Raw genomic sequence first — 24,958 nt, forward strand, 5'->3', positions numbered from 1 at the left:
TATCAACATGAATCTGCCACAGGTGTACACGTGTTCCCCATCCTGAACCCCCCTCCCACCTCCCTCCCCATACCATCCCTCTGGGTCATCCCAGTGCACCAGCCCCAAGCTTCCTGTATCCTGCATTGAACCTGGACTGGCAATTCATTTCTTATATGATATTATATGTGTTTTAATGCCATTCTCCCAAATCATCCCCCGTCTCCGTCTCCCACAGAGTCCAAAAGACTGTTCTATACATCTGTGTCTCTTTTGCTGTCTCGCATACAGGGTTTTTTGATAGAATTTATTTTTTAGAGCAGTTTTAGGTTTACAGCAAAACCAAGCATAAAGTATAGTGAACCTTTTCAGATTGGTCTCTTTCACTTGGTAATATGTTTTTGCTTCTTTTGTTTTCCATCTATTCTTGAGTGTTGTCTTCTTATCCATTAGAGGCTTTAGCCTATAACTCATAGTTATTTTAAATTCCCAGTCTGATAATTCCACCATCCCTGCCATATGAGCCTTATCCCAGTGGTTCCTCTGTCTCTAAACTGTGTTGTTTGCCTTTTAGTCTGCCTTGTAATTTTTTTTACTGATGTCCAGACTTGATGTACCAGGGAAAAGGGATTTCTGCAAATAGGTCTTTAGTCACATGATAGTAAGTTATTGGAGAGGCAAGGAGACCCACAATTGGGTCTCAACCTTTTAGTGAATTTGTGTCCTGAGCTGTGACCTTCACAGGCACTTCAGCAGCCCCCTCCTTGGGTGGACAGGATGGCTGGAAGGGGCTGGGTTTGGATAACTTTCCTTCCCCTAGATTGGGTAGGGCTCTGATAAAATCACAACAGGTTAGCCTCTAGGAAAATAATATTCTTGAGGGCAACTATTTTAAAAAGCATAGAATGTTTTGAACATATTCAAGTTGGCTACTTTCCTCCTCCTGCTGCTGAAAGCCAGAGGTGATTTTTTTTCCTCCAGTCTTTACTTTGAGAACCAGGTAGGGCTCCTGAAGATAAAATTCAAAAAGGTGTGAGGTCCCCGTTAAGTCTGGACCCTGCTGGAGTTTTTAAGTCTCAGACTGATCCACACTGAGCCTCCAGTAATTCAATTACAGTTTGGGTTTTTCAGCCTCAGTGCTGACTCTCACATAGATTTCTGCTCGTGCGTTTCTGCTCTGGTGAGTTGTGATTCTCCATATCTGCATGTTTGTAGTTCGAGGGACAGTCATTTGCCCTGTGACATCAATTATCTTACAAGTTAAGTCAAACAATTGTCTGTTCAGCTTTTTTACTTGTTTTTAGGACAGAGCAATGACCTCCAAGCTCCTTCATACCCAACAAGAAACCGAAGTCTTCTCCTTAATTTTTTATGCTCCATTGACGTCTATAAGAACATTTTGTTCTTGTTGTTATTACTAAGGTCTTTGAGATTCATGCAATCCAAATTTAGAGATTGGAGGTTTAAATATTTCAGACAAACCATTTCTTAAAAATCAAAATGGAAAATAAATTTACCTGTGTCTTTAGATAAGATCGCAAAGAAAAATTGCCTCCACTTTAGGAGTTTTCCTGCACAAAACACTATTTCATTAAGTTCACAATGTTTTTCTGACAGTTTTAGAAGTTTTCACTTGAGAAAAAAAAAAAAAAAAACCAGATCTGAAACACAAAGTCCAAAAGAGAAATAGAGAAAAAAAGAAAGAGAATAAATTTCAATTTATCCAGTCATTCCCAACCCTCAATTCTAAATCTAACCTTCCTCAACCATCTTAATTATGGAATACAGTGTTTAATTGTACATGAGGAAAAACCAAAAATCCCAAGCAGTGACTCATAATGTCTGTGACCAAGCAAGCTACTTTTGATTAGTAGGTTGTAGATAAACTCTTTTCTAATGCTTTGCTATGACAATTGTTAATTCAACTACTTTTTTTTGTTAATTCCTACTTTTTACAGTGCATAATATTTAGTCATGAGGTGATGGAGTATTCACACCTGAAAGCAATTTGGTGAAAATTATAATGTAACTTGTATGGAAATGTAAATTAATGAAATACTTTGTTAGACAAAGCACATTGTTCTAGAATAAGTACCTTTGGGGTCAAGAGAGATCTGGGGTGTGATTCCAGCTCCTCCACAATTTGGACAGTTTAACTTCTTGAGACTCAGCTTCATCTATAAAACGAGAAGAATAGCTCTTACCAGGTTGAAAAAAGTAAAAGTCAGAGTGTTAGTTGCTCAGTCATGTCCTGCTCTTTGCGATCTCATGGACTTTAGCTTGCCAGGCTCCTCTGTCCATGAAATTCTCCAGGCAAGAATATTGGAGTGGGTTGCCATTTCCTACTCCAGGGGATCTTCCCAACCCAGGGATCGAACCCAGGTCTCCCACATTGCAGGCAGATTATTTACCGTCACTAGAATTAAATGCGGAGAAAGCAATGGCACCCCACTCCAGTACTCTTGCCTGGAGAATCCCATGGACGGAGGAGCCTGGTAGGCTGCAGTCCATGGGGTCGAGAAGAGTTGGACACAACTGAGCGACTTCACTTTCACTTTTCACTTTCATGCATTGGAGAAGGAAATGGCAACCCACTCCAGTGTTCTGCCTGGAGAATCCCAGGGACGGGGGAGCCTGGTGGGCTGCCGTCTATGGGGTCGCACAGAGTCGGACACGACTGAAGCAACGCAGCAGCAGCAGCAGCATTAAATGAGAGAGTGCTTACAGAGCAGTGCCACACAGTAGCTGTGCATTGTATGGCGGTTTCCACGCTCTTCCTTTCCAACACAATTAAGTTCCTAAGTGTGTATTAGTGGCGAGCAGAAGTGTCCAAAAACATCTTTCTGTGGACCACATAGTCTTTTTAATTTTTTAATTTGAATTATTTGACAATACTTAAAATTCAATTCCTATAAAATCTGAATTTGGGGTTTCTCCTGATTTACAACGTCTGGGCCCTCTATGGGGCATCCAGCCTCTGGAGCTGAGTGGCTGTCTCCCCTTCCACTTCTCCAGCACCCACCACTCCTTATCATCTTAGACCTGTTTCACTCCCTTGTGAGGTCTGCCTGGCTCCCAGTGACATCTGTGTCTGTGGTCAAATGGTGAGGTTAATGCAGGAAGGCTTGCTGAGGACATGGGAGGCGGGTTTTAACAATTCACAGGCACAGAGTGTATGGTTAATGGACATGAGCTTAAAGCTGTGAGTCTCCAGACTGGACCTCTGCTTGGTTTTAGTAGGTTCTCACCAGTCCTTAATGGCCATCTTTTGTGCTTCAGGAAGATCAGCAGTGGGGTGTGTAGCGCGACCTCACTGAAGTTAGTTCACACACGGGGAGGTAAGAAAGGAGAAAGATCTTTCTGGTACAAGCTTGGCTTTTATTGTTGCACACACACCCCCTCCACCACCTCATCTCACCAGGGGTAAGAAGCACTTTCACTGCCATCTCCTAACCTGAAAGGATTAGAGAAACACAAGAGAAGACAGAGAGGGAGGGAGGTCTGGCAAACTTGACCGTGTCTCTCTTCATAGGCAGAACAGAAGAGAATATTGAGGCAATTATCTGCATAAATCAGCCTGAAGCACATTAAAGAAATTCCAGCAAAAAGGGGACGTTTATGCCTGAATAATGGCACTAATTATCTCCGGCCTCCACTTTAGCGCTCCTGGGGAAACCTGGCTTAAGAGTGCTTTTCCAGTGAGCTGGCAGACTTGGAGGTGGAGAGAAATCGTATTGTCATAACTGCAGCTGTGGACCTGGAGTCAGTGCTGCCTCTGCCCAGAACACCTGTTGAGAATATCCAAGCCCGCATTCTGCCTCTCAGACTCACTTGATGGTCTGGAGAAAAGGGGGGCCCTGGGGAAGACAAGCAGGTTCAGCAAGCTGGCACCTAGAGGAACCATGCCGCTTACTTTGCAAAATCTTTACAGCTTTTTACTGTAAACGCATAATCTCAAAAAATTTTTTTGAAATATAGTTGACTTACCATGCTTGTTAGTTTCAGGTATACAGCAAAATGATTCAGTTTTATATATATATATATATATGAAGATATGAATATACATATTCTTTTTTAGATTTTTTCCATTATAGGTTATTATAAGATACTGACTATAGTTCCATGTCCTGTATAGTGGGTCATTATTGGATACCTGTTTTATATATAATAGTGTGTATATGTAAATCTCAAACTTCTAACTTATCCCTCCCACCTTCCCTTTGATAACCATAAGTTTATTTTCTATATCTGTAAGCCTATGTCTGTCCTACAAATAAGTTCATTTCTATCATTTATATATTCCATGTATAAACTACCCCCTGGACTGTACCCCGCCAGGCTCCTCTGTCCATGGAATTCTCCAGGCAAGAATACTGGAGTGGGTTGCCATTCCCTTCTCCAGGGGATCTTCCTGACCCAGGGAGCGAACACAGGTGTCTCACATAGCAGGCATAGTCTACACCATCTGAGCCACCAGGAAATCCCCATATCAGCGATACCATGTGATATTTGTCTTTCTCTGACTGATTTCACTGGTATGATAATCTCTACATCCACCTATGTTGCTGCATAATGGCATTATTTTATTCTTTTTTATGGCTGAGTAATATTCAGATATTGTGTGTGGTGGGAGGAGTTCCCTGGTGGCTCAGATGGTAAAGAATCCACCTGCAATGCAGGAGACCCAGGTTTCAATCCCTGAGTTGGGAAGATCCCCTGGAGAAGGAAAAGGCAACCCACTCCAGTATTCTTGCCTGTGATTATGTATCTCTATTTATCCATTCATCTGTCAATGGACATTTAGGTTGCCTCCATGTCCTGGCTGTTGTGAATAGTGTTGCTATAAATATGGGGCGTATGTATCTTTTAGAATTGGAATGCATACATCAGCTATATGCCCAGGGGTGGGATTGCTGGATCATATGGTAGCTCTATTTAGATTTTTGAGGAGACTCCATACCATTCTCCACAGTAGCTACACCAATTTATATTCCCATCTTTACAACTTTAACGTTGTCATAGAAGTTATAGATCATTTTCATTTTTCTGTTTAAAAATGTATCTTTTTTTCACAACAACTTTTAGCAATAAAAAAGGGGCAACTTATTAATGTTCTGCCTTCTAAGTATGAATCAAAAGATTATTATAACTACAGGCAAGAAAGCATTTGGATTATGTGGCATTTGGAAATGAAAATAAAGGTTATCCATATGGTCTGATGTTGTCAATGCCTCACACTGCATTAGTAATCACCGAATATGGGGGTGATTTTGATTATGCGGCTCATTTTAAATTGTGCCGTGTCCTGGGTCAGTCAGAGTCAAGATGATTTACTGGAAATAGCTGCTGTTTTCTTGTGTAAACGCTGCTAAGTGCTTAAGCAGAATTAGAATATTTAGGACATCGTACTTTTGGTTTTACGGTGTTATGGTCTTCTTAAAGCTTCTCACTTTATACCTTCTTAAGCATCACTAATTCTATTCTTGTCTGTCCTGAATGCATCAAAAACCTCCAGTAGTAAGAGCTATAAAGTGTGTTTTATGCATGTATGTGAATGTCAGTTTCCCTTCGGTTTTATAGCTTTTGTCCTGGTCTCTGTAACTTAAAAGATTATGAGCTTCTGGTGGTTAATGAGAATGATTCAAAGGCCAAGGTTTAACCTTTGTCTCCCAAAGACCTGGAGCTCTCCCTGCCTTCCAAGGCCTTTTTGCATCTCATTCACCAAGGGGCTGGGGGAAGCCTGGGGATTATTCTTCTGCGGACCTGCAGGAAAGCCAACAACTTGCCTTTTCTTTTCCTTCTGGCCCTGCTGACCAGCATTGCTGGAGAACCACTCTGGGTTCATTTGGGGTTAGGTCCATGTCACAGCCATCTGAGGGTCAGAGGCTCATGCAGGCTCATGCAGGGTCAGAGGCTCATGCAGGCTCATGCAGGCTCCTGGCAGCCTCCTCCTTTCACTCATGCACTCCAGCGTGAACACCATTGGTTCCAATCGTCAGTCAGGGCACATGGTCCATCCTTGCGTGTGTCTACATAATGAACTCTCTGTCCCAAGGAAACTGGCCCAGAAGCGGAAGGAGACAATGAGCAGCACACGGCAGGAGATGACGGTGATGGTGAGCTCCATGGACAAGAGCTATGCCGAGCAGGGCACCAGCTGCGACGAGGCCTTCTCCTTCATGGACACGCACAACCTCAACGGGAGATGTGAGTGGGCGCCCTTCCTGCCTTCGGGGCACCTCTGGGGTCCGGGGGTTAGGAAACAAAACCTCCCTAGACAATCCTTAGGCCCTGTTGATTTCGCCAGTCCCTTCAGATGATGCTGGACACATCCCCATGTGCCACGGCGGCTTAGGAACGATGCTGCGGGAGGGGGGAACGGGACCAGGTCAGAGCACAGGCAACCACGGCCACGTGTCTGTAAAGACCTGAGAGCTCTGACACCAAGGCGGCCCTCCCCGCCCACAGAAGCACCTGCTTCCCACCCTCCCTGCTGTTCCTCAGCTCCTGTTTGTGAGCGAGCCAGGTGTGGAACCACACGGGGGAAGCCTGTTATAAAACAGCTCACTAAATGGCAGTAACAAGCTAATTGTTTATTTGTTTAGCTGACACGTTCTGCCTTTATTACAGGGCTATTAGTGGCAATTAATAAGTTAAACTGTATTTCCACTTCAGAAGGCTTACATCTCACACCAGGTGGGTAAAGGGAGCTCAGCTAACACCTTCCCGTGCTACCACCTGCCATCCAGGTACAGGGCACTATTTGAGGAAGCTAACAATGACAAGGATTGTTGGAAATACAGACAGTATTTCTGGCCTCATCCCCTGGTGATCTTTTTGGGGACCTAGATAAATCCACAAGCTGTGCCTGATGATGTGGTTCCCAGCCCTGCTGGGTTCAAGGTCAGAGGTCTCCTCATTTCATGAAATTCATGCCCAAAGGCTGCTGCTGACCCTGGCTGCATTAAATCAGGATGCTGGACAACAACGGGATGGATTAAGGGGAGCTGTCACCAACAGTAATAAAAATACAGGCGGGGGCTTGGCACAGACCCTCAGCCTCCGCTGGAAGAGGGCTGGTCCCAGTGCAGTGCTCACGCCTGTCCTGACCACCCTCCTGGGGTGTTCCGATCAGCATCTCCGCCAGCGCCCTCCCCACATCACACACAATGTGGTTTCTTCTTCTCCGTCTCCTCCCACACCTGCCTTTCCCCCCAACATTCAGCAAAGCTTCATAGAAAGGCCTGCTTTTTTCTTTCCACAGTGGCTACGCTTGTCCACCTTGTACCAGGTAGAGGTCCTACATTTATTTATCCACCTGCAACCCCCACTCTCTGGCATGGGACTTCAGCACACGCCGCTCTCACCTGGGCGGGTGGGACGCACTCCTCATCCGTGGTCACTGTCCTTTGCCCTTTTGTGTTATTTTCAGTGTAGGTGGCAGAATCTGGGGTACTTAAGTGAAAGTGAAAGTGAAGTCGCTCAGTCGTGTCCGACTCTTAGCGACCCCATGGACTGCAGCCTACCAGGCTCCTCCATCCATGGCATTTTCCAGGCAAGAGTACTGGAGTGGGGTGCCATTGCCTTCTCTGCTGGGGTACTTAGGTTTACCACAAATTCCTTCCTTAGGTTCACCACAAATTCCTTCCTTTTTTGGAGACTTTTCTCTGCTTTTTTGTAGCAAATACTATCTTTTTCATTTCGAAAGTATGTAATGCATTTCACTGCCAAAATAAAGCAACTGAGGATGCATTTGTTGGGTGGAAGGGTTGAGGGGAGAAGTCCTTCCCACTACACACAAGATGAGAATTTGTGTTGGGGGGTAACAGAAGATGAGATGGTTGGATGGCATCTCAATGAACTCAATGGACATGAGTTTGAGCAAGCTCCAGGAGAAAGTGAAGGACAGGGAAGCCTGGTGCGCTGTAGTCCATGGAGTTGCAAAGAGTCAGATAGGACTGAACGACTGAACAAGTTACTTCTTGAACATCGGTGTGGAGGGACCGTTCGGATACACGTCCTCTCTTTCCAGGATCACCTGTTTATGTTCCAAATCTTCTGTGTCATGGTGAAATTGCTCACAAATAAATTTACCTGGGCTTACTTACCCAAAGAGCAGAAACCTACGTTAAGAGTTTCTAGGCTTTGGAAGTTTGAGCAATAGAAGGTATTTGCCTCTGGGTAGGGTATTTAGTTTGGCATTGCCTTTTTTAAAAATGAATGTATCTGTGGGAATCCAAAACTGCTCCTATCGAGAGGGCTGCTGCAGACTTGGGGGCACCTTGGGGCTTGCTGGCCATGAGGGATTACTTGTTTCTCCCATCAGTGCAGCCAGTGGAGGAGATACAGGAAGAAGCTTTTTTTTCCCCACTCTCTGAGCAATGGGTGGGTCTCATGGAATCCCATCCACAGGGACCCTAATGGTAAACTCCATCATCACCACATTCTCTTAACGCCTTTAACGTGTGCTGTGCGTGCATGTGTGCTGCGTCACTTCAGTCCAACTCTTTACGACCCCATAGACTGTAGCCCGCCAGGCTTCTCAGTCCATGGAATTCTCCAGGCAAGAATACTGGAGTGGGTTGCCATTCCCTTCTCCAGGGGATCTTCTCCACCAAGGGATCAAACCAGTATCTCCTGTGGCTCCAGCATTGCAGGCAGATTTTTTACCACTGAGCCACCGGGGAAGCCCAATGCCTTTGTTGCATAAGAACAATTACTGGAGGAGGAAACTTTCAGGAAATGTACTCATTGGACCACTAGACTTCTAGCCTTAAACCACTGCAAGCCTGGGCAGGTTTGAGATCTTTCAGGGTTGGGAGGTGAGTACCTTTTAGGAATGAGACAGTGAGAAAACTGAGGTTGGAGAATTTAAAAATAAGTCTGAGCACATTTATAACAGTGTGGAATAATCTGTCCACCAAAGCAAACAGGAGATGTGCAGAAAGCAAGGGGGAAGTAGTTATGGAGAGTGGGGGTGGGTTTAATCTTTATACAAAGAAGTTTCTAAATACATTTTTTAAAGGTGAAAAGAGACATAGTTATTTTGTATCTGCACATTGTATTTTGCACATTTTTACGAAACAAATACAAATGTCAGCAGGTAACAGGCATTTTACTTCCTTATTTTTATCAGTCATTCTCTTTTTTTTTCCTGGAGATTTATCATAAACATGCATCATAAATGTGACACTTCTCTATTTTAGCAAAGTATAAATGACAGGCAGCCTAGTTTCCAGTTTCGTCATTTACTAATTCGGTACTTTTAAAACATAAACACAGGAAAAACCATTGTCTGAAAGGGAAGTACTCCAAGAGAATGAAAACGTATCAGCGTGTCCTCAGAATAAAGATAAGATGCAGTCACCACAGGGACTTGGTTGGTAGTGGCCCGTTTAACACCTGTTTAAGCGGCATTAAGGGATTCCCCAGTGGCTCAGCAGGTAAAGAAACTGCCTACCAATGCAGAAGATGCGGGTTCAGTCCCTGGGTGGGGAAGATCCCCTGGAGTAGGAAATGGCAACCCACTCCAGTATTCTCGCCTGAAAAATCCCATGGACAGGGGAACCTGGCAGGCTACATACAGTCCATGGGGTCACAAGAGTCAGACATGCCTGAGCACACACACAAGTGGTATTAATTAGTGTTCTGATCAGGATGTCAGCATCAAATAAGCCATGTAACTACATTGGAGGAATTAAAGTTTAGACTTACATCAACCAGCCTGTGCACTTAAGCACATTCAAATCATTTATCCTTATGCTTTAATTAAATTAAAGTGTTTTTAAAGCACTAATCAATTAAGATGTTGAAGAGAGTTAAACTACTTTAAAAATAGGAAATATCCACTTTCAATGGGATCAGATAAATTGGATGGGGTTGGCTTTACCTCTTAATAACAGTGGAAAGAGAAGGTGTAAATAGTTAAAGCTTGAGTGTTTCAGAGGAAGATTTCAAAGGAAAATAAGCAGGTTTTTAAGAATTTAAGGCCTAATAGGCCAACATGTAGGCATGCAGCTTTCATGTTAAAAATAACACATATGGAACATCTTTATTTTTCATAAAATAGAATATTGTGAAATGTTCTCTCAGTGTCTACAATAGGAGAAAGGTGAGGATTTAGAAAATTGCAAAAACATTGACATTTGGAACATTCTCCAAAAGCCATGTGTAGACACATTCTCATCCTCTTAGTTGTAAATAATCAGCTGAGCATTTGGTAAAATTCTACAAGCAAAGTGAAAAAAGTGAAAGTGTTCATTGCTTGAGTTCTGTCCGACTCTTTGTGGCCCCATGGACTGCAGCCCACCAGGCTCCTCTGTCCATGGAGTTCTCCAGGCAAGAATTCTGAAGTGGGTTGCCATTCTCTTCATCAGGGGATCTTTCCAACTCAGGGATCCATCCTCGGTCTCCTGCACTGCAGGCGGATCCTTTACCAGTGTGAGCCACTAGGGAAACCCCCTACAAGCAAAGGCTAGGAGTCAAAAGGGAGAGTAATGAATTTCTGCATCCAGAAAGGGGCTGTGGTTGTGGGTATTTTCCTTCATTTGTGGGGTCAGAAAATCTTTTAAGTGGTGAAAGGGTACGTGTCCTCTAAAGTAGGTGTCCCCAATCTCAAGGATGATGATCTGAGGTGGAGCTGATGTAATAATAGTAGAAATGAAGTGCACAACGAATCCAGTGTGCTTGAGTCATCCCCAAACCATCCCTCCCACCCCCAGTCCATGATAGAATTACCTTTCACGAAACCAGTCCCTGGGGCCAAAAAGGTTGGGGACCGCTGCTCTAAAGCACAAGTAAGTCCGCAGGGCAGGTGGAGAGGGACAATATCCATCACAGAGACGCAGGTGAACCTCTGATGTTTCTGTGGTCCACAGTCCACCCAGCCCAGTTTCCCATGCGTGACCTCAGGGCCGTACTTTCAGGTATTGCCTCTCTGCCCCCACTGACACGCCTGTCTCTCATTTACAGCTGTGTCTTCACCATCGTCCTTCACCATGAAAACCAACACCCTGAGCACATCGGTGCCCAACTCCTATTACCCAGGTAACAGATCTTTCCGCTGTTGCATCTCTTCATCACCCCGAGCACTCAGAGTCACCCAGGGCTCACTTTGCTGCCCAAGATGCTTGAGGAGCTTACTGTGTTTGATGTGCTGTAACCGGATGCTTTCTGTGGCTTCTACGGGAAGACTGGGAGGGGGGGCCTTTCATCAATCATTCACTGTTCTCTCTCTTTTTACTTTCTCTGCATTGACCTGCTTACGGTGTATGACAGACCCATTTGTGCCAACTGCAATTTTAGGTGAGAACATTTCCCTTTATCACAGTTCATTACAGGAGTAATTTCGAAAGTCAGTGGCCGCTCTATAGGAGACGGGAGTTTGATGCAGGAGTTGTAACCAGGACAGCGGGTGGTGGCTGGTCTGGAGGGGCGGGGATGGGCGCATAACAAAAAGACTTTCTCCAAACAGTCCTCATTGATAAGAAGGGTTTGCTGCGTGTGTTCTGGGAATGATTCCGAAAGGTTCCAATGAGTGAACCCAGCTCTAGCATTCTCCTTTGCCAGGTTCAGACTTTGCAGTCATTTTGATCCCAAGGAAAAATCACAGCATGTCCAAACTCAGCTATAAGACCTGAAGTCTGTCCAGTGTGACAGCCATAAATGTGGAAATAGCTCATTATTATTGTCACTTACTGCTGAGCACTAAAAACAGCTGTTTCAAAAATAGCATTTTTCTAATTATGCCAAACATTATGCAAAAAAAAATAATCACAGTAGAGTTTAGGCCCCCTGCCCCTCCTCGGAGCCACCCAGGGCACCCCCAGCGTTTCCAAGTGTCTGTCACGCAGTGGGATTTCAGAGGAGCCGATGGTCTCAACAGCAGAATGACAAGGTGACACTTTATAATCACATGGTTTACGAGGTGTAGGATGTCACTGGAAATGAAATAAAATGTTAGCCCCTTCGGGCAGAATGCAATGAAAGTAGGAAGTGTTCCCAGTGGGAGATAAAGAAAAAAATCCCATTTGTCCAAATACAAGGAGGGGGAGGAGAAATGGTGTTACCTAGCTGTGATGGACCCAAACAAGCATGAGCCACTGTTGTCTTTGAGACCATAACCGGTGTACCAGGCTGCTTTCTTCCTATCACTAACCTTCCCGAGAAGGAGCACCATACGGATGACTTCCAGGTGCACAACCATCCATCGTAGACAGGGCTCCAGCCTCCACTGTGCCAGGCCTGCTTCCTAGTTCTCCATGCTCAGTCACTCAGTTGTGTCCGACTCTTTGTGACCCCATGGACTGCAGCCCTCCAGGCTCCTCTGTCCCTGGGATTTTCCCAGCAAGACTACTGGAGTGGATTGCCATTTCCTTCTTCATAACTCTCCTATCCAGGGTTTATATCTTGGCAACATAATTTTTCCCCCTGTGCTTCTCTTTCTCTTAAGTTGTTACGATTTTTATGTAGAGGGTGTTTTTTTTTTCCCCCGTATGATGTTTTCTGGGCTTGATTAAGCCAGTTTGTTGCCTGAGGGAAAAAAAATTACTCAGACAGAAGGTGAAGAATAGACTAAACCAGAATTTTTTTTATCTGCGTTGTTTTGAGGGCTAATAAGCAAACCCCACTAATGCCAGCACCTTTGACTAGCGACAATAAGGGAAAGAAAGCTGCATTTTTAGCCTTTTCGTGAGTGAGGGGCTAATCGTAGGCACCCGAACAATGCAATCTATATGCAGATGACATTTGCAGAATCTGTTGATAAGCAAAGATTTGCAATTTCTTTGTGTGGCTGGCATTCATTCCTCGATTCCTCTGGTAGATGTTCTGACCTTGGGGGAGCTGTGAGGGGGTAGGGCTGAGATGCACATTATCAGAGGCAAGACAATGTTCAGATTTCACAGCAGGATTTAGATAAGCTTATTAAACAAATGCCATCTTTTAAAGTCGGGGCTTTGTTATTACAAACACTAATGACATCTTTTAAAGTTGGTTAGGCTTCTTTACAGGGAAAGAGTCACTGGAACAGATGATTCAAATAGAAAAAAAAAAAAAAAATACACATTGGGAAAAATAAGTCAGCCAGATCAACAAGTAGCTGTTTACCGTGTTGAACTGGTACCAACATGCCAGTGTGTCAAACAGCAGTGCTTGGGCACTGTCCGTTCCCCATTACTGGGTGCAAAGGTGAATCTGTGTCATGTAGGTTATCACTTGAAACCATGCAAAGAAATTAAGCTGTGCATCTACTCTGGCACTTTGGGGGAATAGTGGTATTATAATTTGCAGGAAGGCATGTTTTGTTGTGACTCAGAGCTTGGCACAATTAAATCCTCTAGTGCTTTTTATGCACACAAGCTAAGGTGCTCAGCCCTAATATATAAAGCTTTAGTATGCCTTTGTATCATTTTCTTGCAAAACGTAGATAGATGATAGATAAGTAGGTAGGTAGATAAGTCAGACCTCTCCCTACCTCAAAAACAGCATTCGTTTGGAGATTTTTCTAGCTGGCTCATTGAAAATTCTAGAAAGTTTACAAGAGAATGTAGGTAGAATGAGTTCTCAATTCTTTGAAAACCATCAGAAATGTTAGTGAGAAACTTTATTTCTGATTTTCTCTTACACATAATTTCTAATTTAAAACGTATAGGTGGGTTATTTTTAACAACTATAGGAAGTTAGGGACAAATGATATATTTTATCTGTAATCATTCTTTTTGAAGAAGGCAGAGGTAACTGATGAATCACTCATTTTGGTGGAATCGAGATTTTCTGCTGGTGTGGGTGACCTGATTTCAGAACAGATATCACACCAGAAACCTTCTATTTCCCTGTCAGTATCTATGTACTTGATAATAATATTCTCATTTTAGATGTTCTGGGTCGTGTGTAGATCCTCTGAGACATGTCCACGTAGTAGTGAGATCACACTGTCCTGATGCAGTGTGGGTGACACATACAAGGCGACAGTGGTGGCCACTCTGTAGACCTAAAACTTCAAGAATGCCTCACCTTGGGGTCTGAGCACTGCCTGGTTGCCAGTGGATCTATGTGAAAGACTCACATGATTCATTTAAGAGAGGTTAGAACAGAAGGTCCATCCACAGTGGAGGACATTTAATTATGTTCATCCCAAAAGGTACAAAACTGAGAGGATGAGAGGCACGGGGGGAACTAATTAATGTTCCATTTATTTGAGTATAAAGAGCAAAGCTTCCTGCTGGAGCAGCTGAAAGCTCCAGGGATTCAGGGCTTTAGGAGGGAGACTAGCGCCCCTTTGTGAGCTTGGCAGTTGCCAATGAACAAATCTGATGTGAAAATGTCCTGGTTTATTTGCGACTATTCTAAGAGATGGGAACAAATAAATTTCTAAATCTCAAAGCAAATCCAAATGGAAAAAGATCATAAAATCAACTGACCACCTTTTTTATTTCGTCTTTGTGTCTGTAGCCACCTTGTAGTGATCAGGTGCCATTTCAGCAGCAGCGCATAGCTACACACCTGTGTGCCACCCTTCATGCCATGCCTCCCGGGGGCTTTGCGATGCAGATAGAAGGTCCCAAACCCAGGCCCAGCTCACCAAGTGCCCTTGAACTAAATTTCCCTGGGAGCTGAACTTCTCAGTTTAAACAGACAAAAACCCGCAGCTGAATTCTCTATTGATAAACAATCTGGTCATTTTCTTTTTAATTGAACACATCTTTTCTTATATGTTTTCACTCTTTATGCCTGAAACCAGTTTCAATTTAATGTTCTCATTTTAAGTGACTTTCTCATTATATTTTGATGTGTCATACCCTGAATCAAAATGGCTAAAGAGATTCAGCATTGTAATGAGTTAACCTGTAAAATGTGGAACTCTTAACCTAATAACATCGTCCTGCCTAAGACATTTTTTAATAGCTACAATTTCTGCAATTCATTAATCTAATTTACTAGGAGCCTTCCATTAAAATATAGCCTCTTAAGGCTTATTTGACCAAATTCTGACATTAATTTCATAGTACAATTTGGTTGACTTGTTCAAGAAATTTAAGTGAGAAAATGTGTCGAGTACAACTAAGACTTATTTAGTCATTACTTGGTTCATAGGGGATGAAAAGCAATTATGATACTATTTTAACCTCCTAATGTTATTGAGTGCTTAAATTAAGCACCTTCATCCTTATGTGATGGGAGAAATGAGGCTTTGCCTTCTGACCACCTATGAATAGAAAACTGTAAAATTAAAGCACAAAATAAAAAATACCTGTACTTATTCACTTAGTATTATTGCTTATGCCCTGTTTCCTTTTTCTCCTCCTCTTTTCTCCTGATATGTATCTTCTTAAAAGTGCCTATAAATGGTAAGTTCCCCCATGCACCCACCCCATGGAGAAGGTGTGGAGGGAATGGGGGTGTGTGTCTTATCTGTAGATCCAGACAAAGCCAGCTGGTTCCGCTGTGCGTTGGCCTGCATGTTCGCTCTCATAGAACATCCCATGAGTGCTGTGTCCATTCACCGTCTTTCCAGCTTTGTGATCCTGGAGCATGCAAAGTGACTCATCCAACCCAATTCCTTTCTTCCCCCCACCCCATTCATCTTGGATCTCATGTATCAAGTTCACGTTTTCATCGCTAGCTTTATAAGCCAACCCATTCTGTGCACTTTTTCTTTGCTCACAGAACATTTGTACTTCGTTGATTTCCATCTTCATACAAACTAGTTCATGAATCTTCAGAGGACAACAAGACTGGTTTGGAACCAGGCCTTGACGAAGTTTCAGAGCGAAACTTCGGTGAACTTTAGCGCCTGAAGGCTAAAGGATTCTTACCGATCAGCTTTGTGAAAACTAGAGATCGTTTGGACTGCTTTGTAAAAACAGATTCCTGCCTCATCCCCACCAGTACCGCCAACCCCATTTAAACCTGTAGACATTTAACTTTTCTTTTTTGCTGAATCATCGCGGGGATTGTGGCAGCTGTAGGTTGAGGGGATATCAGATTCTCAGCAACCCCGGCATAGCCACTGGTTCCCCTCACTTTCCCCATGACCTTCTTTTCCCAGACGAGACACACACGATGGCCAGCGACACCAGCAGCCTGGTGCAGCCGCACACATACAAGAAGCGCGAGCCGGCCGACGTGCCCTACCAGACTGGACAGCTGCACCCCGCCATCCGGGTGGCTGACCTGCTCCAGCACATCACGCAGATGAAGTGTGCCGAGGGCTATGGCTTCAAGGAGGAGTATGAGGTGAGCACACACCCCGCCTGCACCCAGGCTCCCCTCTGCCTCCTTGGGCTAGGCGCCAGGGGCTGTGCATCCATCTCCCCCCTGCCAGGGCGCCCATGAGACGGGTGGGGAAGGATCAGCTGTTTCAACCCTGGATCCGTTTCCATCTGCCGGTGAGACTTGGGAAGCTGGCCTACTTTAAATGGAAAAAGGAGGACTGCTTCTTCACCTCTTTCCTTATTCCGCACAAATACTCCTTGAAAACAGAAGCCTGCAGGCTCTCATCCCCCTTCCTCATACCTTTCCAGGTTTTTCCTGTAATGAAGTCTGATGTTAAAGTCCAGGAATTTTGAGTGTTAGCTCAGAAAGAAGCTGTCCAGCTAGAGCAGAGCCATTGTAGGCCAGCCAGTGATGTCTTGTGCTGGAGATAAGATGAAAGTAGAGGGGCCAGCTAGGGTCATGGAGTGACAGCTGTCACTGCCCCGCCAGCTCAGTGAGCAGGTCACTGTCCTGGGACCCAGTGTGGGCAGCCCTTGAGGGCCTTTCAGGAGCAGTGGTTTATACTCTGACACCATATGAACAGAGTAGGCTTTACCCCTTTCACAGCCTCTGTCCTTAGCCAATTCTATTGGAAAGTCTTTGTCGAACTGGAGAGAATTAATTGACTGGATGAAGACTGGTTCAGAAGAGCACAGCGTCAGTGTCAGTGTGTGTATGTGTGTGTCTGTGTGTGAGTTTGTGAACTGGGTGAAGGAGGAGGCTTGGATTTCTCTGTTACCTTATTAAATAAAATGAGTTCACAGTCATTGGTGAAGATAAAGTAGCAGTGTGCTTATAGTAAAAATAGGATTATACAACCATGTGGCTTTTTAAATCAGAGATGTTTCCGTACTTTGTCTACCTGGCTAGCTCCAAGTTGAAAAACATCATGTCTGAAATTAGAGTATTTTTAAAATCAGTGTCTACCACCTCCCTGTACTTCAAGGTTCAAACTCTGCTTCTTTCTCCTCTTGGGCGTCCCTCATACCGCAATTTTAGCAGTACAGATGCTGTACTGTTCGGTTTAACTGTCAAGGACTCATTGCAGCAGTCAGAGCCCCACCACTGCTCTGCTTCTTTTAAGACCGGGTCTTTGACTTTCCTCGTGGTCCAGTGATTAAGACTATGCGTTTCCAGTGCAGGGAGCATGGGTTTTATCCTTGGTTGGGGAACTAAGATCCCACATGACACCCAGCACAGCCAAAAAATTTTTAAAAAGAAGAGCAGATCTTTGTCCACCTCAAGCAAATGCACAGACACACTTTCTTCTGTTAACGCATGTGTCTCACATGTCGCCAGTGACCTCAAATCAAAAGTCTGCAAAACCAAGGACAGAAACTTGGACCAGGCCCTCATAGCTTAGTTTAAAATATGTCCAGATGAAAGTCGATAAAATATGTCCAGATGAAGTTCTGCATTTTAGCCATGCTGAAATTCTGAGGTTTACCTTTTGTGATTTAATTTATAATTCAGTGAAATTGACTGCCTTTGCATATTTCCTCCTGCACTTTAAAAGGCTGGCTTAGGAATTAATAGGATTAAGACCAAGACTTCCAAAAGCATTAATATTTTATGAAAGACAAAATTAGGTTATTGAGAAAATATAAGCCTAATGAATAGAGATGACGTCTTTAGTTCTCTCCAGTCTTCCGAATGCAGATATTGCTCTAAAGTTTATTAACGATGTTAATGTCAAAGAGATTAGTTATAGGCTCAAATAACAATTTATGAAATAACCTGAGTCCAATTTTTCACAGACTATTTTAAAATACCTACCTTAGGACTTCCAATAGCACACCATAGATGATGCATATTTGAAAATAAGAAGAAAATTATTTCATTTTCAGATATCCTTATCCTGAATAAATATGATTTATAAGTGCAAACTGAAACAGTGTATAATTTTTAAGCATGTTATAGTTTAATGATTCAATAAGAGTCGTCATACTCTGAAATAAAATGTTTTAGTAATTACATTTCAAAAACCTCTTTTTCCCATGCTAGCTATTCAGTGGATCAGAGGGGACTGTTCGTTTTTTTTTTGTTTTTTTTTTTCATTTATTTTATTGAAGTATAGTTGATTTACAATGTTGTGTTAATTTCTGCTGTACAGCAAATTGATTCCATTATGCATATACATATATATATATTCTTTTCCATTATGGTTTATTACAGGATATTGAGTATAGTTTCCTGTATAGTAGGATCCTATATAGTAGGATCTCATTGTTTATCCATCCTGTATATAACAATTTGCATCTATTAATCCCAAACTCCCAATGCAACCCTCCCCCAGCCCCCTTCCCCTTGGCAGCCACAAGTCTGTTCTGTACATCTGTTTTGTATATGTGTTCATTTGTGTCATATTTTAGATCCACATGTAAGTGATATCATATATTTGTCTTTCTCTGACTTACTGTGCAGAGTATGATCATCTCTTGGTTCATCCATGTTGCTGCAAATGGCATTATTTCATCTTTTTTATGGCTTAGTAATATTCCACTATATATATGTGGATTACATCTGCTTTATCCATTCATCTGGTAATGGACATTTAGGCTGCTTCTGTGCCTTAGCTGTTATAAATGGTGCTGCTGTGAACACTGGGGTGCGTGTTTCTTTTTGAATTATAGTTTTGTCTGGGTATGTGCCCAGGAATGGGATTGATGAATCATATGGCAACTCTGTTTTTAGTTTCTTGAGGAACCTTTATACTATTTTCCATAGTGGCTGCACCACTTACATTCCCACCCACAGGGGAGAAGAGTTCCCTTTTCTCCATATCCAGAGAGGCCTGTTTAAAATGAATATATACAGGTATGCTATCGTCACATTATATGCCCTCAAGCTATACAATGTTACATGTCAATTATATCTCACTAAAGCTGAGGGAGAAAGTAAAAACTTTTCAGTGACAAAACCATTATCAGCTTTCTTTTTTAAAAAGAAAGGAAAAAAACGCAAAGAGAATATGTACCAGAGAGGTAAGCAGGAGTACATGGGAACGGGCTCTTGGAAGAAAGACGAGGTGGGAAGTTCTGTTAGGAAGGTTCCCGGTGCTCGGGAATCTTCAGGTTACTAAGTGCTCACTCCTGGGGGCAGGGAGTGGATGTCGGGGGAGGACTGTGGTGGGACAGAGTCACCGGGACGTGATGAGTAATGCGCACCGGGGCAGACCTGCAGAGTGGCCTCAGGGAGAAGGAGGTGCCTGCTCTGTGTCTCACCTCCATCCCCAAATCTGGGCAAGGATGGCTTGTTCCTTGAAGGATGATTTGGAGTGGGTCTGGAGAAGTGAAAGAGCACGATTCCAGGTAGACATGGAAGCCAGATAACCTGAGCAGTCAGGGCTCTGTGAGTCCCTCCCAGAAGCTCGGACATTATTCTGGCTGCCATGGGAAGAGAAAGAGGTTCAGGTAACGCGTGCATCTCATTCTCATCTGTACTTGGATGGAGTTCTGTTCATACAAACAGCTTAATTTTTAAATGCTGTCGTACAAGGCCCACAGGCACAGCTTGAAAGATGATAATCCACACCCCAAAAGTGAAGGGGAGATGGGAAATGTATTTACTGTAAAAGTGTAACAGCAACTGCATCCCTCTCTCCCCATTCAGAAAGCAAAGTGATGTGAAAGTCAATCAGTCGTGTCTGACTCTTTGCAACTCCATGGACAGTAACCCACCAGGCTCCTCTGTCCATGGGATTCTCCAGGCAAGAATACTGTAGTGGGCTGCCACGCCTTCTTCCAGGGCCTCATCCCAATCTAGGGAGTGAACCTGTATCTCCTGCACTGCAGGCAGATTCTTTACCATCTGAGCCACCAGGGAAGACTGCAGTGTGAAAGCTTGGCTTCCACATTTGTCCTAGCCATGAGTTACTCCAGTGTCGAAACGTTTCTAGGGGAGGAATGTCAAGAAAGCCTCAGGTTGCCCCCATGACTCAGTACCATCACCCAGCCAGTGGGTTTCCTTCAATTCAGATGTCAAAAAACACCAGCCTCATAAACTGTAAAATAATTGTGAAACAGTGAGTTTCTCTCCGTTGACACTGTCTGAACCAATTCATCTTTATCTTTTCCAAGAAAGAACTGTCTGAAAACTGGCCTCAACCCTGGAAGGGTTCATTACCACTCGAGGAGCCGACACAGAAGTGTGTCCAAACCGTAGGGAAGACGTGGTGGGGACGAGAGAGAGCAGCAGCGGGTGCAGATTTTTTTTATTTGATTTTGTTCTAACAAGATCGTCATATGGCATCTCTCACCAGGGAAATGCAATAATTTGATTCCAAAGAAACTCAGACATGAATCACAATAAAAAAGTAAACAGGCAGAATTGAACAGAAAACGGCACATTGTCAGCGGAGATGGGACGGAGGGTCTCAGGAGACAGACTCAGCGGAGAGGGCAAGTTTGTTTACATTGCTGCCAAAAAACGAGCTGGTTATTCTTCCCCCAGAGCACAGATCAGTCGGTGCTAAGCCCTTGGGGAGGAGCCATGGGTCTCCCAGCAGTGGAGAAAGGAGGGGACTGCACTCGGGGAGCATTGGAACCCTGCGCCAGCCGCCTCTGCAGACTCCCAGGCCTTCATCACCTGGAATGAAGGTTCTCCAGCTCTGCCCCTGGCTGGGAAGCACTACCCCAGACATGGGGGCTGCTCTTCCCTACCCTACTGGTATGGAGCGGGGCCCAGCCTCAGGGGTGATCCTGCAGAGTCAGAGAGGGAGTTCCTGTCCCTCTGTTGTCCCCCAAAGGCCTTCTTTGGCCCTCAATTTTTGAACTGAATCCAGGTGTTTTCCACGATCCAAGCAGAAAAACATTAACCTGAAGTGGGAAAAACAGTCGTGTAATTCTGAAAGAATGTATGTTGTTATCATCGTAAAATTAAGATAAAGGAAGGACAACAATTTAAAACTACTCCCACCTAGGGCCTCCTGGAAAGCACAGATGATATTGTTTTATCAGCTGACAACTAATATTGCTCTGGTGCACAAACATTTATTTTCCAATTACTGGATCTGAAATGTATGTGTGTGTGCTCAATCGCTTCAGTCATGTCCAACTATCTGCGACCCCATGGACTGTAGCCTGCCAGGCTCCTCTGTCCAGGGGATTCTCCAAGCAAGAATCTGGAGTGGGTTGCCATGCTCTCCTCCAGGGGATCTTCCCAACCCAGGGATCAAACCCACGTCTCTTACGTCTCCTGCATTGGCAGGTGGGTTCTTTACCACTAGCGCTACCTGGGAAGCCTTCTGAATTACCTAAGTAATTCATGGAAGCTACTCCTCAGAAAAAAATGTGTGTGTGTACATATGTCTAAATTTATTTAGCAAAGTATTATCCTCACCCCACCGACTTTTCTCCTCTGTGTTTCTCTAGGGCACAAACACAGATGATTAATTTTGTAATTGAACATGGAGACTGGTTTTTTGCTCAGTTTACACTGGGGAATTGGAGACATTATGCCAAAACCTTCAGGCTCAAGTACAACCTATGCGTTTTCCCGAGGAACCTGCATTTTTTTTTTTTAATGTGTCTAACACCTTACAGCTCCTTGTAAATCTTTTAAAAATGTATGGATTGTAAATTTTCCCTTCTCATCCTTCCCTGCTTTCTGAGTAAAACAGCTGATTTTTTTTCGGTGTAAGCACAATGTTATATTTGATGCCTTTTTCTGTATTTGACACAGACCCAGTAGTTGTGGCACATGGGTTTAGTTGCTCCGTGGCATGTGGGACCTTCCCGGATCTGGGTTCAAACCCATGTCTCCTGCACTGACAGGTGGACTCTTCACCACTGAGTTTCTGGGGAAGCCCAGCATCTTTTTGGAGCTTCCCAGGTAGCCTAGTGGCAAAGGATCTACCTGCCAGTGCAGGAGATGCAGGTTTGATCCCTGGGTTGGGAAGATCCCCTGGAGAAGGAAATGGCAACCCAGTCCAGTATTCTTGCCTGGAAAATCCATGGACAGAGGAGCCTGGTGGGCTACAGTCCATGGGGTTGCAGAAAGTCAGACATGACTGAGCACACAGGCAACGTATTTGGCAAAGAGTCACAAGCTAAGAAGGAATTGTCATTAAAAAGCCTCACTCGCCCTCTCAAATCTGGGTATCTTTTCTTGCCTTTTTTTTAATTTACTTGATTCTCATGTCAAGGAAGCCAGTGAAAACTAAAAAGGGAACACCACTCCCTGAAAACCCACCTCCTCGCCTGGGAGAGTGTCACTCGCTCAGTCGTGTCCAACTCTTTGCAACCCCATGGACTGTAGCCCCCCAGGCTCCTCTGTCCATGGGATTCTCCAGGCGAGAATACTGCAGTGGGTTGCCATTCCAGTTCTAATTCCTGTGGAGAGGCCGTGAGACAGGAGACAGGCTGCATCCTCAGGTGGGCGCAGCGGGTCTGGTGAGGAGAGCACCCCGGGCCTGGGCCCTCCCCGTAGGGGAATAGTGGGCACAGTTGCAGGTACCTCTAGAAAAGCTCTAAGAATGGTGCCCAGCGCCCCCTTTGTTGGGTTTTGAAAGCAGAGGCGGGCAGGGGGAATGAGAGGTGCCTTTTGTGTTCTTACCTGGTGGGACTGTTGCCAACGCAGCTAGTCCATGCTTGTGCGCTGTCCAGGGTGGAGGCGCCCCCGCGCTCACCTCCAGCCCACACGCTCTTCAGATGCGATTTTCAGTTCCCGTTTCATATTCTAAGGCACCAGCTGAGCCCATCAATTGCCACAATCAGTGCAGGTTCTTTTCTGTCCCACAGGGTACAAAATAAACAAAACAAAACCATTGAAAGCCAAGGATGGGGAGACGGGGAGCCTTGGCGAGCGCTGCAGATACATTAAGAATCACAACAGCTGCGCCTCCAATGGCTGCCGCAGCCAAGTGAGTTCTGACGTATTTTTTTCCTTTAATTATTATGGGGCTGCTGAGCCAGGTCCATAAGAAGATAAAAACTTGCATCTCAGATTTCGAGGTTGCTTCAAGCTGTTTGGGGCAAGTCGAATGTATGAGTTTGAGAATACTTTCTTAGTAGGTGAAAATTTCAGCATAATTTAAATAAGAGCAGCAGTTGGTTTTTCTTTGAATACTTGGTAGATTGTTTCCCCTAAACTACAAATATAAAAGTGTTGTTGTTTGTCACGGGCTCCATTGTGTCGTATTTGCTTTCAGGACCTCTGATGTGTTAGGTTAATTTTTTTAATCTGCTTCCTCTTGCCCACGCCCCTGATAATAGCATGGAATCAGAAAATGTAGTTTGTTGTTGTGTTAGTTGTTCAGTCATATCTGACTCTGAGACCCCATGGAGTGTAGCCCACCAGGCTCCTCTGTCCATGGGATTCTCCAGGCAAGAATGCTTGAGTGGGTTGCCATTTCCTTCTCCAGGGGATCTTCCAAACCGGGAATCAAACCTGGGTCTGCTGCATTGCAAGCATTATTATTTCTTCTGACCCTCCATCCTCTTGCTGATTTCAATTCATGGTGGGAGACAGTTTCCAGTTGGTTTGAAGTAGTTCCCATCAGCTGTCTGGTTTCCACGTTGAAACCGGTGATTAGAATTGTTTTCATCTCCCCTGGGAGGGGGAGAGCACTCTCCCCACTGGTTAACATGCTTTTAGTGTCAAATGCTGTTAGATCTCAGGACCTGGCCCAGCAGGGACATCAGGAGCTGGTGTCCCAACACCTCAAGGGTACCAGGCATCAGCTGGATGCTGTCACCGCCCACTGACCTGGCCCAGTTGCTTCAGCAGAACTGTAGTGCCCCTCACCCACCTCCACTCCCACCTCCCAGGTCCTGCCTGCTTCTCCTCCCACCGTGTCCAACAGTAGCCCATCCTCTGTGAGCCCACTGGCTGCCCCCCACTTCTTGGAATAGTTCCCTAACGAGAGTCTCTTGGCCAGCAAGGAGATGAAGCCAGTCAATCCTAAAGGAAATCAGTCCTGAATATTCATTGGAAGGACTGATGCTGAAGCTGAAGCTCCAGTACTTTGGCCACCTGATGGGAAGAACTGACTCATTGGAAAAAAACCTGATGTTGGGAAAGATTGAAGGCGACAGGAGAAGGGAGCGACAGAGGATGAGATGGTTGGATAGCATCATCAACTCAATGGACATGAGTTTGAGCAACTCCAGGAGACAGTGAATGACAGGGAAGTCTGGCGTGCTGCAGCCCCTGGGGTCTCAAAGAGTCAGACACAACTGAGGGACTGAACAACAACTCATCTCTTGACATTTAATCTCCCTGTTCATATCCACCCTCCACTCTGCAACAAGTTTTCTTTGGGAAACACAGATGTTATCCCATGTGAGACTAAACCATCTGCTCTGGATTCTGTACAGAAATGGGCACCTCCTTAGCAGAGGTGCCCGGTTCGCAGGTCGTGGCCCCAGCGCATGCTCCGGGCTTCTCTGTAACTGCCTGCAGGGGCTACCTGCTGTGCACCTCAGGGTCAGCTCCTCTGAATCCCTGCCCCTCTCATCCCCTCAGCACCTCGCTGTCTCTGAGCCACACTTCACATCTTGGTTTCTGCCTGGAGGGACTCCCGGCTCCCTCTCTACCTGCCAAACCCCTTCAGACCCAGTGCAGATGGTACCTCCTCCTGACATTTTCCCCAACCTCCCAGTCAGAGACACCAGTCTGTCCAGGGTCTCATAGCTTGGCATATGAATAACATAGTGGGCAGTAATAATACAGTGGGCAGGGTATTAACAAAATAGGGTAAGCTGTATATTAATTGATTATCCAA

General features: G+C 44.6%; 1 protein-coding gene across 6 annotated transcripts in view; it reads left to right on the forward strand.

Moving 5' to 3' along the window:
* PTPRM (protein tyrosine phosphatase receptor type M) overlaps window positions 1-24,958 on the forward strand; it is a 665,201-nt gene that overhangs the window by 519,459 nt on the left and 120,784 nt on the right. For 4 of the 6 annotated variants that reach the window (XM_059881042.1, XM_024984488.2, XM_024984489.2 and 1 more), the window contains 4 exons: window positions 6,035-6,186; window positions 10,951-11,025; window positions 11,257-11,283; window positions 16,028-16,215. In XM_059881042.1, the coding sequence (XP_059737025.1) occupies window positions 6,035-6,186; window positions 10,951-11,025; window positions 11,257-11,283; window positions 16,028-16,215 (442 nt within the window). The remainder of the gene's footprint in view (window positions 1-6,034; window positions 6,187-10,950; window positions 11,026-11,256; window positions 11,284-16,027; window positions 16,216-24,958) is intronic. The other 2 variants (XM_010818951.4, XM_005224296.5) reach the window with 1 other exon arrangement.

Source organism: Bos taurus, chromosome 24, assembly GCF_002263795.3.
Source record: "Bos taurus isolate L1 Dominette 01449 registration number 42190680 breed Hereford chromosome 24, ARS-UCD2.0, whole genome shotgun sequence".
Lineage (NCBI taxonomy): Eukaryota > Metazoa > Chordata > Mammalia > Artiodactyla > Bovidae > Bos > Bos taurus.